Source organism: Phoca vitulina, unplaced genomic scaffold (assembly GCF_004348235.1).
Source record: "Phoca vitulina isolate PV1807 unplaced genomic scaffold, GSC_HSeal_1.0 scaffold72, whole genome shotgun sequence".
Taxonomy (NCBI): Eukaryota; Metazoa; Chordata; class Mammalia; order Carnivora; family Phocidae; genus Phoca; species Phoca vitulina.
In genome coordinates this window covers 6,986,635-7,002,981 of record NW_022589775.1, presented here as the reverse complement: position 1 = coordinate 7,002,981, position 16,347 = coordinate 6,986,635, and the positions used below count along the sequence as shown (strand labels likewise).

Genomic DNA, 16,347 nt, shown 5'->3' with positions numbered 1-16,347 from the left:
ACCCATAAGGTCCCCATCCTCCCGCAGCATCCTTCCCGACTAGGGAGACACACACTAAATGGATTCACAAGCCATAAAATGTCAGGCCGCCATGGGTGCTAGCGAGGGATTTGCAAGGGTGAGGAGACAGAATCGTGGGGGCCTTTCTGACAGGGAACTCAGCGATGCATTCTGCAGGGGGGGCACTGGATTAAAACTGGAATGTGGGAGTGGACAGGCCACCTGAAGAGCCAGGAAATGGCATTCCAGACCCAGGAAAGAGCAGGTGCAAAGCCCAGAGGTGGGAAAGATGAAACAGAGGCCAACGTGCCTGAGGAATCGAGAGCGGAGGGTGGGGTAGGAGACACATGCGGCTTTCTTCTGGAACCAAAGGAAAGCTGCAGGACAATTTTAAGCAGGGGAACCACAGGAGTGACTCGTGAAACCAGAATGTGAGTTCCGTGAGCTCAGGACTTTGTTTTCTTGTCTCCCCAGCAACGGAAGGAATTTTGGCAAAAGCCTCTCTGGTGGTCTGTGGAGAACCGACCAGAAGGAACAGAAATGGAAAGCCAGGCTCCAAAGAATCGCCGGATATCTATCCCAGAGCCGGTAATACAACACCCTTGTCATCGAATACTCAAAGGTTATTTCATAAGAAAGGGAGAGCGGACACGCCAGTTCCCTTTTATAAGCTCCATCACTCACATGGACCAGACATCGATTTTGGGGCCATATTTCTTCCTGGCGAGAAGTTCAGGTGCGGCGTAGGCTGGGCTGCCACACTGTGTGCTGAACGGGTCGGAGTGGCCCAGGATCCCCGCGCAGTTGCTCAAACCAAAGTCTGCAAACAGGGGAAGACAAAACCAGCTCCAAATTAGAAAACTGTGAAACAGAAGAAGGAAAAAAAAAACAAAAAACCCCAAAAAACTAACAACCAGAGGGCAGCAGGAAAGGAAACATTCTCTCGGGCTGACACATCATTTAGCATCCCAAAGGAGCACCAAGCAGCTGCAGACCATAACCTCTGGATATGGGGTCTCGAGCCTGGAAACATTTTATATCAGGCCTCACTGTAAAATCCAGCTAGAGCTAAAAGTATGTTGAACCAAAACATATTTTCATCAAACCTTACAAATGAGTCATCCAGGAAAAAGAGAGGCTTCGCTTTCTAGGACTAAAGGCAGGAAGAGAGAACGAGCAGAGGCCTCGGAGTCAGCAATCTGGCTTCCAAGAGGTCACGTGGGGAAACACTGATGGAAGATCCGTTTCCTCTGGCTAGGGTCAGCGTCACCCCAGGTGACATGCGATCCCCCCATGTAGACTTGACATTTTCCGGCTCAGTGTTTTAATTTCATGCAAGTCTTTTAAAAATGCTCCCGGTGCATGTAGCGAAGTGTGGGGATTGGAAGAGGGAAAACTATACCCCTGACCATTTAGACAATGCTGAATGTTGGCTGGAACTCTAACGTCAGGAAGACAGCAATGAGAACTGGACTAAGCGACCTCCTAGCGTTGCCTTGTTCTTGGATGACGAAGGCAAATGGGAAAAGCAAAGAAGAGCCCGATGCATCCAAAGCTCGCTGGGTCCAGTACACCTTTTCTTTCCTGTTTACTTTTTTGATCCTCAGGATACTGCAACTGACAGGTAATCAGAGTTGTCAGCGTTCTGTCCCCATCTGATATCTTTCCTCAATCTTTGCTGATCCCCAGAATTCAGATCATCGCTTCTCCTTTGAACTTCAACGTGAGTATTACGGTTCTCGTCCCCCAAACAGGAGACTCTGCCCACAGGGCCCAGTGGGCAGAGGCTGGCTCCATGTCTTGAACAAAACCCTTGTCCTTTCTCAACCGGTAGGATTTAGACCTGCTTTCATTACTGTGTTTTCTCCTGGACTAATGTGCCTCCACTTGCAAGCGCCTGACCGCTATAAGCGCTCAGGAAAGCTCGGGAACAGAGAAACACAGGACAGGGCGTGAAGTTGACTCTAAGTCCATCAAGTGACTCACACCACGGGTCAAGATGCACCACTAGAAATTCTCCCCACAGTCGCTGGCTGAGACTGTGTCGTGAAGGAGCTTTCCCAAACAGAGCCCCCTCCCCAAGACAGAGCTCCAAAAACTCTTCAAGGCTCTGGGCTTGGAGATGGAGAACCAGAACCTACCCGAGGGATTGGCAAACCACCAGGGGATGCTGCATGTGCACACATGTGACTCTTCCTTTGCTTTTGTTTTTTTATGATTCCATGTTTTTTTTCTCGTAACTTCCTTTTGCTCCCTACTCTTCCCCCCCACCCAGCCCCTGTTTCCTCCCCCCTACGCCCCTCCCCCCCAGTCCACACCAGTGGGTCCCACATAACCTGCCCAAGAAGGCCCCTACAGAGAGCAGATCTCTGTGCCAAAGGATCTGAGGGCCCCTGTTCTCAACCTCTCAGACCCCTGTAGATCGCTGACACAGGAAAAAAGGGGGAGGGCGAATATTTTTGTAAGAGGAAAAATCATAGCGTGCTTGAAATTGGATGGTTGCTTAAGTATGTTGGGTCTGCAAATCATCCTAAAGGAATTTTAATAAAACAACAAATGCATAAAGAGCACCATGGAATAAAGATTACATTGTTTGGGGGGCAACATTTAAAGGGAAGTTTCGCAGTCACTTTAGAGGCCCGATCTCCTAGGAGTCCCGTAAAGTTCTCTCTAGATTTCTGACATTAAATAAAGACTCTGTGTCTAATCTCAGCGGGGTGCCATTCACAGCAAAGGACTGCCTCCTTCAGGTCGCTCCCTCCACTCCTGGACTGGGGTCTGTTAAGAACTGCTGGACACCAAGAGGGCAGGGCGAGATAAGAGACCAGGTCACCCCCCCACCCTCTATCCTGCCACCACCACCCCCCCACCCTGCCCCTCCCTGCTTCCAGGCAAGCTGGAGAACACAGTGCCTTGCCTTGTCTCAAGCACAGTTTCAAGAAGTTAAATTAGCAGCTGATCTGGTGAGGAAGGAGAGAAGATCTGCATTTTAAATGACTTAATGTTGACCTCACCAGAAGGGTTTCATTTAAAATATATTGTAGAGAAATAACCGGTCCTTTTCACACCCATAAGGGTAATTATTAAAATGTTACACACGTGCCTATAATTAGAACGGTGAAATTAGAGAGAAGTCCGCTTCCCGGGGTGTTACCCAGGTCTGCCCCAATTAGATCTGGTAAATAGAGAAGCCCACTATCCTCAGAGAGCCGCAAAATGAATCTCACAAAATGCCCCAGGGAACGCTGCTGTGGGAAACTGAAGTACAAAACTGTTCTAAACGATCAAACATCAGACCGCTTTTTCTGAAAGGGGGAAAAAAAATCTTGATTAAATCAGATCTTATTCCCAGTTAGCTCTAGTTTATTTGAAACATGGCGGACCAGGCTTAAGTAAATTTACTTAAATCAAATTATTCCAAAGAAGGAAAACTATTATAGGAGGAAATGGAAATAGCTATAATCCATCTTTGAAAAATAACTAGGTAATTCCTTTGAAGAAAAGGTTCAAAGAGTTTTCAAGTTGCAAAAAGACAGTCATAGAAACATTGGATCCAAATGGCCCGACCCAGGGGCAAGAAAACGCACAAGACCCTGGGTCTTCCCTCCGTCCAGCGCCCACCACTAGCTTCGTGATTGACCCACTGGAAAAAATGGGGAAAATCGGATATTGGTAAACACAAGGCAATTCCCAGTTGTCCTCTCTGGTACTATAATGTCTCTTTGGATTTCAGGTGTGAGGTAGGCCTTTTGGTTTATGCTGGTCATGAGGGAACTGGGAGCCACATAAAAAGTTCAAATAACGGGAAATCCAATGATCAGAGCCTCCTTGCCAGCAGTCTTGGAAACTGTGGTCTCTGATACCTCATTTCTGACAGAACCCACTTGGTGTCCCGGGTTTGGGTGCCGATCCAGTGGCCGCCATGTTGAGCGGAGGAGACTCTGAGGCATGTGAATCCAAAGAGCCACCATCCCGCTCTCCTCAAGGGGAACTGTGGGCTCTCACGTATGGAGAGCATGTCTTCCTCTTATTGGCACAGGTCCTCTCTAAGACGGATTGTCAGGTGGCCAATCTGTGAGCTACTTAGAAACGAATCCACTGTTTACAGAGATTGGTTCTTCCAGAATCTTCTGAGCACACTTCTAACCAATACAAAGAGCTGTGCTTTTCAACACTGTTCATTCCACAGTACATTTCTAGTGTCATACATGATCGTCTAGGGCTATAGCTTGGGAAGAAGGAGAGAGCAAGGCCCAAGAGGAAGGGAGGCAAGAGGGAAGGAAAGGGGCAACAGGAGCAGCACCAGGTTAGGAGACGGAACCCACGCCCTGGTGACCTGCTTCAGCCTCAGTCTGGATGGTGCACAGGGGAATTAAGTCAAATAATTGAATTATTTGAACTTTTACTATAATGGACAACCGGCCTTCATGTGGCCTGTTTTCTTACAATCTGTTGCCATTAGGGCAACCCTGTCTCTGTCACCTCCACGTTTTCTGAAGACAAGTTACAGGTCAGCCTGCCAGAGAATCTCAACAATCTTCTTTCCTCCATTCCTCGCCCCCCACCAGGACGGGCCTTTGTCTAATGACACAGATCCCGGAAACCAGGACCAGTAAGACATCCTACAGGCATTTCAACGTCTGTCTTGTTTTATGCCTCTGTATTTGGCCCTCGGGACAACCGAAACACGACAGTGAAATGACAGGATAAAAAGAATATTCTTTGAATTGTCCATTTTAAAGCATCTGATCTTTAAAATCTTTTGAGGGAAATTAAAAAAAAAAAAATGGTTTCCTCTTGTTAGTTTTCTAAGGATCGGTACGTTCGTTCATTAACACCTGTCGGCGGTGCTTAATCAGCCAGCCAAGGAGTCCGGTTTTGGGAGCCAGAGAATCTAACTGGTTATTTGAATGACATGTTTCAGAGAGTCTAGAGATGGTTTTTAGTAGTTGCCAAACAAAATTTCCTTCTCGGGTAGGAGAGTTAAATTCACAACGTTCTATTGATCCTTCTCCTTTCTCCTAATATAAAGCCTTTTTCAAGCCATTGAGATGGAAAAAATTACTTCCACCTGAGGTGGGAAAAAGAAAGAAAAGAGAGGAACCAATGATGATGCTCACATCTGGGTGTAAAAATGATGCCATGAGACTTTTGCCAAGAGCAATCATACAGGCAAACAAAAAGGAATTCTTCTAGAAAATGAGTCATGGAGTGAACTCGCTTATGGACCCTGAATTATGAACCAATTATGACTCACTCTATCCTGGAACTTCCTTCTGATTACCTTCCTTCTAAATTATCCCTCTGTGGGGATTTCTCTCTGCACAATTATACAATGGGGCTTCGATAAAGATTATAATAAAAACGGAAGGTTAGCTGGGTTCCCTTTGACTTCAGCGCTCTGATATTCACGGAAAGGGAATTAAGCCATGGCTAAGCTAAGAGTAGGACTTCTGAACTAAACTATTTTCCACTATTTTTAAGAAGTTTTATGGTTAACCAAAATAAAAATAACCCCTATAAAAATTAGGATCCACTTGAGTTTATGCAAAGCTGAAGTTTGAATAATCCACAGAACACGTAACCAACCAATACTTATTTGTAGCTGCGAAATTAATTTTATGGTCACTTTACAGTATTTCTACCTTCCTAATTATGTTTATTATTAAAATTAATTTTCATTTTCAAAACCATTATTAAATATTGGAAGTAAAAGGAGGTGGCCTAGAGTATTGTCTGGGATTAGAAATAGACCATGAATAATTTTCAAAGTCAATAATCCAGCAATAAATAACTGAGAATTGACAACACAACACTTAAAGGATAATCTTGCTTAAAAAAAAAAAAAGTCATACCAATCAGCTTGATGTTATTGTCTTCATCTAGTAGCAAATTTTCTATCTTCAAGTCCCTGAAATAAACAAAACCACAGAACATTTCAGATAGGCATTTGAAATCGTGGAATGACATTTCGCTTCTGAAGGCAAACGAACTGTTTGAGAGCTACTTTGAACCAGCCCAAAAGCTTCCTGCCAAAACTCCACAATCGATAAGTAAATATTTATAAATATGATACAATTAATTGCTGCAGACTGAAAAAGCCAAAGGATTTCAGAAAAACAGAGAGCACTGAGGGCAGAACACATCCTGAGAAGTTTCCGGAAGGAGTGGGATCAAAGCTGAAACTTGGAATTTAAATAAACGGGGTTGGGAGAGAATGGAAGAATCATTCAAGACAGGCGCTGCCCAAACAGGTAGGGAAATACAAATGTGGCCACGTGTTTGTGAGCTGGTGAGCAACACCAGCCGGGGGAAGGAACAGACTCGAGGAAGCAGCCAAAAAAAAAAAAAAAAAAAAAAAAAAAAAAAAAAATGAAAGCTAACATAATTTATCAGTCCTTCAAACTCCATGCATGGAGCCCGAGTGTCATCCACAAATTGGCAGGTGATCATCCATTTAAGCAAGCAGATATCATGGTGGGAAGAAAAACGGACTCCAAAGATGTTGGCTCCTAATGCCTGGTATTACAACCGAGTGAATGTTAATGTTACATACTCAAAAGGAATTAAGTTTGCAGATGGAATGAAGATTGTTAATCAATCTGTGGGTGACTCTGATCATTGACACTGAGGGGACTTGAAGAGTGGAAGGGAGAATTGCACTCAGGTTCATGCTGAATGTGGGGTGCCTGTAGGATCTGTGCGAGCCGACTGTAAGCTCCTAGCCGGCAGGAAAGATGGCAGCAGGGAACATGGCGGCCCTGCTTACCACTGCACCCCCAGGACCTTTGCACATCCCAGGTACTCAGTAAATACAAATGAATCTACATTACCAAAGAGATCGTTCTGGATTTCAGAAGAAAAAAACGTGGGCAAAAGTATACATTTGGTCATCAAAACCATCTAAGTTGATGATTACAGAATAAGCATCTTTAAGCTGTCAACTCAGACACACCTTGAGTATTAGATCTATAAGAACGTTCTTCTCTTACAAACACACACACACACCATGTTCCCTTCCACGGTTTTGAAACACACAGCATTTTTGGTCCAGTTTTTTTTATTTTTCCCACTTTTGAACAGAGGCACAGGCAAAAGAAATCCTTTTTCCTCATATCTCTACTGAAGAGAACAGAATAGTGAAATCATGATAAGCAAACAACACTACATCAAAGTGTGAGACAAAAGGGAGCAGTTGCTAGGGCTTTTAGTAAATGGAGAGCAGTGTCCCATTTCACGGGGACAGATGCTCACAGCTCGGTCCCAGCCGTACCAGCTCATCCTCTTCTCCAAGAGGAACTAGAAATCTGGATTTTATCCCAATTTTTAAACGCTGGCAACAAATTCACATTTCAAAACAGTAATAACCACCGCTGCATGGGCCAACCTTGCTGGCAAGACATGGCCTGCAAACTACCAATTTTCAACTTCAGTATGGCGGGGAGGGGAAGCTGAGTCTGGAAAGGACATGAGATTGCCCAGGGAGAGAATGTGGGGGAGAGGAGGGAAGTCGGGGACACTGCTGTCCCAGGAACAAGGAAGGGAAGCATTGGGAAGCATTTCAAGATAGGAAGAAGTCAAGTGCAGAAAAAGGTGAGCTCTTTTAAAAAGCGTCCAATATCTTTCAAAATTGGAAGGCGGCTGGTAGTGTTAGGGCTGGACACTTGGATGAGCAAGGAGGTCTGAGTTGAAACTTGCAGCTAGGGAATATGGATATCCCCCAATCCACATGCACCCACCAACTGGGAGGTGGGAGGAAGAACTGGATCCTTTCACTTGGATCCAGCTGAAACAATACACAGACTATTATTATAAACTATGTCAGCCTTGGGGCGCCTGGGTGGCTCAGTCGTTAAGCGTCTGCCTTCGGCTCAGGTCATGATCCCAGGGTCCTGGGATCGAGCCCCGCATCGGGCTCCCCGCTCTGCGGGAAGCCTGCTTCTCCCTCTCCCACTCCCCCTGCTTGTGTTCTCTCTCTCGCTGTCTCTCTCTGTCAAATAAATAAATAAAAATCTTTAAAAAAACAAAACAAAAACTACGTCAGCCTTTAAAGGGTATCATGTATGTCCAAATGCAGGATGACCCCAAATATACAATAATCTTCCCCTCATTTTTCCAATGGGAAGACTCTGTCCCTCAGTAAAGGCTTTTTGGAAAACAAAAGTATATAAATTTTTAAAATGCAATGGAATGATCAAACGACTATCTACAAAGCTGCACTATCATGTTTAAGAGCATATGCCATAACATTAACTTTAGAAATATTATTCCCACACCTTCACAGTTCATGAAACAGTGTCACTGAAATTTGTCACAGCCAGGACGAGGCTGACAGTCTTCGTGCCGTATTACCAGAATAGCATGATCTTAAAGTTGACTGGATGTTTGTCACAAAACACTTTTTAAATCTCTTGCTGGTAATCTTATCACAAGCCATGTAACTAATAAGCGCCCATTTAAAATCTCTATATAAATTAACCACTCAGTGAATTGTTTTTAGAGTTGTCTCCCAAGCCCTCATAATGGTGAGGTCATATCGCTAGAAGTTATTATTAAAGCCATGTAAAACGTCCCGGCCTCCCCTTCTATCCATTTCCTTGGGAGGTTTCTCGAGCTCCCTGAGTCATAAGTGAGTCCAGGTGAGACACTTCCTCTTTTCGGAGGAGAACCAGGACATGCTCTAATCTGACCTTATATTCAAGCATATACGGTAATTCCAAAAAACCTGCATGCGCACACAAAACAGTGGGCCAGCAATAGCCCAAACTGTTACCCTGTGAAAACTGATTATAAAGCAGCAATGCTATTTAAATCTAAAGGAAGGCCACAGTTTGTTTCTAGCGAAATTAAACCTCCTTCCCTGGAAAGAATGGAAGCCACACTAAGGCACTGAAGGAGAAATTTGGTTCAGAACATACACTATGGAGAAAAACAATTTAAAGAAGTGAGGTATAAGAAAGCAATTGCCAAGAATTATAAAGCTAAGCTGGATAATTCTGGGACCATAAAAGCCTAGAGAACAACCACAATGATTAGAAGAATGATATAAATGGGAGACTAAAAATAAGAAAAAATGCAAAAGAAAAAAAAATGCCCACTTTTGGGAAATCGGGAAAATGTCATAAAACCAGGGGAGGAAGTATAAAATGTAATTATTAGGCAAAATGAAAAAAATGAAATCGGTTTTCATTTTCACCCACCGCATCCCATAGTAACCTACTCTAGCCCCCGAGGCAAATGCTCAGAACAAACCTGTTCACCGGTTGTTTGCCCCTGTATGACCCTTCTGTCAATGTGTCTAAAAGATTTCAGCAATAACCAATCTAACTGCCTAAAGATTCCATGACTAGTTAAAGGTGAGCTCCATTAGTCTCTGTCCAGGAGATGAGTGAACCTAATCCACCCAAATTAAAGGAACATTCGACTGCTTTTGGCTTCATCTAGTTCCACCTCCTGCCTTGTCTTTCGAAAGATATCTGGAAGGAGGGGGACAACATTTTCCTTCTGACTCGTTAGGAAGAAAGGCTTTAAAATCATATTTTTAGAAGTCCTTTTTGCCTAGGTATTTGCTCAAAAGAGTCAAAAATGTGTGGACATAAATGTTCCTAGCAGCTTTATTCATAATTGCCAAAACTTGGAAGCAACCAACCTGTCCAGTAGGTGAATGGGTAAACAAACGGTGGTCCACCCAGACAATGGAATGTTCTTCAGCAATGAGAAGAAATGAGCTATCAAGTCATGAAAAGCCAAGGAGGAAGCCAAATGCATGTTTCTTTTCTTTTTTTTTTTAAAGATTTTATTTATTTATTTGACAGAGAGAGAGAGCATGAGCAGGGAGGGAGGAGCAAGGGCAGAGGGAGAAGCAGGCTCCCCGCTGAGCAGGGAGCCCAATGCGGGACTCGATCCCAGGACCCTGGGATCATGACCTGAGCCAAAAGCAGACGCTTAACCGACTGAGCCACCCAGGTGCCCCAAATGCATGTTTCTAAGTGAAAGAAGCCGGTCTGAAAAGGCTACACACTGTGTAATTCCAACCATAGATGCTCTGGAAAAGACAAAACTCTGGAGACAGTAACAAGATCCCTGACAGCCTGAGGGAGGAGGAGGAGGTTGAATAGGTGGAGCATATTTTTTTTATATAGGTGGTGAAATTATTCTTTATGATACTGACATCATGCATTTGTCAAAACCCACAGAACTATACACCACTGGAGCGAGCCCTAATGTAAACTGTGGACCTTAGTTACTAATGATGTATCAGTATCGGTTCATCAATCCTAACAAATGTCCTGCGCTATTAACAAGATATTAACAGGGAAAACAATGTGGAAGGGGGGATGGGAAGGCATGTGGGAACTGGACAGTTTCAGCACATTTTTCTGTAACCCCTAAAACGGCTGTAAAAAATAAAGTTTATTAATTCTTTAAAAGTAGCTTTTGGGATTTTTTCCCCTTCCTAGGAGATCAGTCCTAGGAATGTTATGGCTACAATCAAGTGGCCTCACCCAGGATGTTCACTGCCGAGGGAGCATCCTTACCCCTGAAATTAATTATGAGTCCCATTCAGCACAGTGGGCCACTCAGAGCCTCTGCCCAGCTAATCGACAATGACCAAAGAGGCCACAAAATATTCCCAAGAGACCACAGAACTGAGAGACACCTCTTTGAATAATAAAAGAGGGATGAATCTATTCACAAGGTTTTAGTGTGAGCGTATCAAGAAAATACTGGTAGGCCTCTGTTATCCAGAAAACCTCCCCGTGGTCCATGCGAAAAGCACTGTACTTACACTAGTTTCACCACCAAGAACAAAATATTTGGCTCTGTTAAGTGTCAGATTTGACATAGGGGAAGGGAGGTTCTGGACAGCTGACTGGTTCGCACTTGATGGAGGCAATACTCAATTTCACAGTAATGCTCCTGGATCAGATTAATCACTTTATAGAGGGGAGAGAGAAGTAGGAGGCTCTTCCCACGGTCCTGCAGTGTGAGGAGTTTCTCCTTGTGGCAGGCAGACTGGAAGTTCAGAGTAAACTTGTAACACAGGAAAAAAAGGGAAGGGAAGAAAAAGGCCCCTGGATGGGGGGAAACAGCTTTTTCCTTGGCCAAAGGAGCTTCAAAGAGGAGTCAGGACAAGCAAGAAAGGGGACAGGGCGTGCCCTAATATAAGGGGGCACCAGAGGATCGGGTTACCTGGCCAATGCTGGGGCGGGTGGGGGGGGGTGCATGTGTCTTGGGAATTTACTAAAGGAAATTACCATGTGTCTTGGGAACAAAGGAGGGAGCCAGCCCAGAAAAGGCCTCCCAGGGTTCAGGCGCAGAGTCTTCTCTGGAAACTGGGCAGTTCTGGGAGAAATGCCCAAGGGTCTCTCTTCACAGCGCTCTGCAGACCTGACCTTGGGTACCTGGGTGTATTGTGCTTCGGGAAGGGGGAGACTGGGCGAGGTTGGTGGGTGTTTCTCCAGAGACTGAGAGGACCCAAGGGGGAAAGCCCTAAGCACCAGCCCTTTGTTCTAGTTTATTTCAAAAGAACAAGCTCCAACAGGACTAACAATTAAAGGCTCACCCACAGGCTACCAAGCACACCCCTCCGCCCCCCCGCACCTACTCATTCACCCACACTCTCCTTGCGTTTCTTGAATGATGGAATCTCTAAGGTTTGGAGGCTAGCCACCAAGAACTCCAGTCACAGCCCTCCCAGACAGAGGGGTGTGTGTCAGGGAGGACCCCGCTGCCATAACAAATATACGGGGCCCGGTGCTCAGGGGGTGAGGGGAGGGGAAGCAGCTGCTGGGCGCCTTCAAAACAACTGCATCCGGGAGCAGTACTGGGGAAGCGTAGAGCGCGAGTGTGCATGTGCGTGCGTGCGTGCCTGTGTGTGCATGCATGTATGCGAGAGTGTGTGCTTGCATGCGTGTGCGTGCATGTGTGTATATGGGTGGGGTGGGCTGCACATGTGCACGTGTGTGTGCGTGCACACATGTGTATGTGGGTGTGTGTGTGTGAGTGTGCATGTGAACACTGGGATGGGAGCGAAGGAAAGGTCGGGCCCCTAACAAACCTCAGGCCTAGACGAAGGGACCCCAGAGTGCATGCCCCTCGGGTGGAGACGGAAGATTAGAGTGAAGAACTGAGCGCAAGGCGCAGCCGGGGTTCAAGGCCGCGGAAAGCAGGCGGTGTGAGCCGCGGAGGAGCCAGGAAGACCCGGGGCAGAGGCACTGAGCACAGTCTCAGGGCAAGACCCAGCAGCTGGGGACAAGGACAGACAGGCTCTCTAACTGACCAGCCTGTGGCCCTGGGCAAGTCATTTAAACGTCGAGCCTGATTCTGGTGCGAAAAACGGCATCCCAAGAGTAGCCGCCTGGCAGGCCCTGAGCAGGAGGAAGTGGGAAAATGTGCCCAAGCATTTGGTGGCCGCTCGGAGGCTAACCACGAAGCTAACTAACCGCTAGCAGAGACGAGGTGAGAGGCTGGAGCCGAGGATAATAAAGGTGCTAAGACAAGTGCATTGCAGAGCCCAGAAAAGGCTTGAACGGGTCATTAATCAGGTGATAAGCAAACAGCACTGGGGGCCATCAGCCCTCAAATGAAAGATCAGGAAGCAGGAGCCCAGAGGGTGTCCAGAGCAAACTCAGACAGGATTAGGCCTGGAGGAGAAATTTGGGCCTGTGGAGATGGATTTTAGCAATAAGCTAAGAATAAAGCATCCAAGAAAAGCACATAACTCCCCAAGGCCATCAGCATCTTGCAGGAAACAAGAGGGTTTTTTTGGGTTAGGTTTATCTCTAAAAGCACTGTATGAAAAGCAAATGATTTTTTAATCACTGATTTACTTACAATATGGGCATTTTGAAAAAACAGGAGAATAATTTGTTAAGCATGTACCTGATTCATATATTCCAAATGAAACCTTTTATTGAGCTCCTACAGTGCTCCAGAAATGAACTGTTTATAAAATGAAAGAACTGTTCAGTCACTAAAAAGATGCCACTCTACAGATTGTGACCTGAAAAATAAACAAATTGGTACTAAGTCAATGAAGAAACTCCCCCGAAATTCCAGGGACAGAATGGAATATTCCAGAACGAACACGGAGCTGGCTACCAGAACGCTTCCATCCAAGGGCCAACCCTAACACTAGCTGTGCTCATTCAACTTCCCCTTCATGCATTCAACAAAGTCTTGCTGTGTGCCTACCGGGCTCGATGCTGAGCTCGCTCGTGGCCTGTGCAGAAAACAGATATCAAACAAAGTCAGTTCTCATTCGAAAAGTGCTCGGAAAGCAAAGCAGAAATGCAGTGTGAGTCTATGACCAGGGGGGCCTAGCCTGGAGAGCCGCCTGGAGGAGGTGAGCTTAGAGCGAGGACCTGAAGGATGAGCGGGATGAGTATAAGCCCAGGATATCCGTGAGGCCTTGAGCACACAAAACGCGAGCTTCGGTTTCCCAGGCACGGAATGAATGAGATGGGCTCAGAACTAATGAGAGTAAACACGTGCTCAGTACTTACTGTCTCAGTTTTGACACTTCACACAAATCGACTCATTCAATCTTCACAACAACCACGTGAAGTGGATAATCCATTATCCCTATTGTGTGGGGAGGCACGAAAGCCTGAGTGATTTGCCTGATGCAGCTTTTAAGTGGCAGAACCAGCACGTGGATGCGGGCGGTCTGGCTTCAGAATCAACACCGCTGACCGCTGGATACCCCACTCCACAAAGCTGCTGCGTTAGAGCTTTGTGAAATCTCATATTTCCAATCGTATTTTCTAAACCCAGCTGAAACACAAAACCTTTGATATATATCACGGGCGCCTCCAGATAGGTGCTCTCTCTCAGCAGAAGGCCCTGGGATCCCAAACAGTTCCTGGATGTGAGCAGAAGTTACCCCTTCTCATCCGCCTTCTCCTCCCTCCCCTCTCCAAGAAAACCTAAGAGTTAAAAGAACTTAAGACCCTACCAGTGCTTCTTGTCAGGCCCAAGAGAACAAAGAAGCGCTCCTTCTCGTCCACTGCATTCCTCTTGAGCACAGAAGGCCCTTTCCCAATATTGATGAATGAGTAAGGTCATGGCCTTGGGAGCGGTGGCGTGGACGTTCGTCCAAATACAGGCTCGCACTCCCTTTGATCATGTGTCTCTCCGTCCTGGTCCCGCAGGGCCCCAAGGCTTGTCTCTTCCTGCTTAGGGAGGGCGGTATTGTGTTATCCTGTGATGTTTTGTCTGTACGGTTTGATTGGACTTTGTTATTTTGAATGAACAGATGAATCTCAAATTAGCCTCTCGGTATAATCACACTTTTCACCAATCGATGTTAAGAGTCAACGTTCCATCGACAATAGGCAAATCATCAGGTTTTGGCATCGCGCTGGGTGAGCACGTTTGAGAGAAAAAAGAAAAAAACAAAAAAAACAAAAACCTCGTATCTTAAATGTGGAGTACCTCAGGCAATCCTAACACAGGGTAATGAAGAAACGAGACCATACTCTACTTTTGTAAAAGCCACGGCCCTATTAGAGCCAAAGACACAAAGGTCCTGGCAGGTCCAGTTTAAGACGAATTTCTCTGCCAGCTCAGGGAATCTGCTAGACAGAGCTTTGGTTTCCTTTTTTCTCTTTCCACTTACAATATTTACATGAGTTTTCAAGATTTGCTTCCTTTAAATGATATTTCAGTAGTTCTGAGTACATAATTAAATATTTAGATTTTGTGTCACAGGAAATGAAGGCTTTGCCAGGCATTAAGCTGATAGGACACAAGGATATAGTATGAGCCTAATCAGGAACTTCGCATTTAGAGCATCCTCCGACACACATAACTGAAAGCCCTTTAAATCACTGTATATACACAGCCACCAAAACTCACCCTAAATCCTTTTGGATGATCCAATCTATTTGCTCAGAAATCTTCCCAACGAGTGACTCCGGGCCTCCCCTGAAATACTATACTCTCTTACTCATTTGCAAAATCTAACTTCAAAATAATTATGAAAGTCCATTCCATCTCTGCAGCATATAGGAGAGAAATTTCCACCATAGAGAGGGGCTACACTGAAGAGTATTCCCGCGGTAAGCTGGGTCAAGTATGCTAAAAATTGGCGCTATAAAATCTGGGAAAAAGACAAGTCATTCAGCTAAAGTCACCCATGAGTCTCTTCCGAACAAACATCCTCATGTGACGTCTCCCCCACCTAACCCCCGACGTCCCGCGCACTGGCACTCATTAACATGATTGCTAGACAGAAACACGAAGAACTCCTCCAGGTTTCCCATCTTCTCTAATTTTAAAAGTTCTGAGCCTCTGCCATTTCGGGCTGACGAATCTCTTTCCAAGGAGAGAGGAAGAAGTAGAACGCCAGAGATCAGAGGAAGAAAAGCACACCGTCTTTGCTATCAAAACATTATTAAATTCATTCTTTTGACATTCTGACAGTAATTGCGCTGAGAGCGATTGGAATTTGTTAAAATTACTTTAAAAGGCTTGTTGAGAGTTTCCTGCGGGAGAGGCCGGGGAGCCACGCACAGCCCTCGCTGGTTTTCCCCTGCTCGTCCAGGGTCCGCTGGGACCAGCAGAGTCCATTGTCCCAGCTGATTCATTCCTGAGGTTTCTACCTTTGTCATGGCCATAAACAAAGATAGAACCGGGCACACTCACCACTGTCGTTCTCCTAATCGTGCCAGAGCCGTGACACAACAGGCTTCACAAGGGTATTGTGGGAAAGAGCCAAAAATAGTGCTATTCACCTCAAATTTCTGAATGTTCCCTTCCTTGCTGATATAAACTCAAAGAGTTCTAATGAACCGAGATTTCATGACTACACGAAGAGATTCTCTCACCTCAGTGAGGAAACGATCCACCTGCAGGGACTGAGCCAGGGACCCACCTCGACAGTGGCCCTAGGCTTATGCACAAGGGGGCAGAGCATCCAATCCCATGAGTATAAGTTCTGTTAATGAAAGGCCTAGAGCTGCTTTCTTCACTGATCACAACCTGAGTGGCTTTCAAACACGTAACACGCACCATGAGAAGCTGAATTTTTAAAAATACGTGTCTGGTCCAAAGGTCAAACACAGAGTTGCCATACGACCTAGCAGTTCCGCTCCTAAAGGTAGAATTCTACAAAAGAAGTGAAAACACATGTTCATGCTAAAACCTGTATACGAAGGTTCATAGCAGCGTCGTTCACAGCAGCCAAAAGGTTGTAAACAGCCCAAATGTCCATAAACTGATGAATGGGTAAACGAAATGTGGTCTCTCCCTGCAACGGACTAGTACTCAGCCATAAAAAGGAGTGACGTGCTGATAGATGGCACACTAGGGATGAATCTTGAAAACATGATGCTACGTAAA

The 16,347-nt window shown here is 45.5% G+C and overlaps 1 protein-coding gene across 1 annotated transcript in view; it reads right to left on the bottom strand.

Annotated features, from left to right (window-relative positions):
* Nucleotides 1-16,347, bottom strand: part of HUNK (hormonally up-regulated Neu-associated kinase) — a 98,686-nt gene that overhangs the window by 40,149 nt on the left and 42,190 nt on the right. Inside the window, exons 3-4 of the mRNA XM_032393298.1 lie at nucleotides 5,856-5,911; nucleotides 685-820 (exon numbers count right to left, since the gene is read on the bottom strand). Coding sequence (XP_032249189.1) covers nucleotides 685-820; nucleotides 5,856-5,911 — 192 coding nt within the window. The remainder of the gene's footprint in view (nucleotides 1-684; nucleotides 821-5,855; nucleotides 5,912-16,347) is intronic.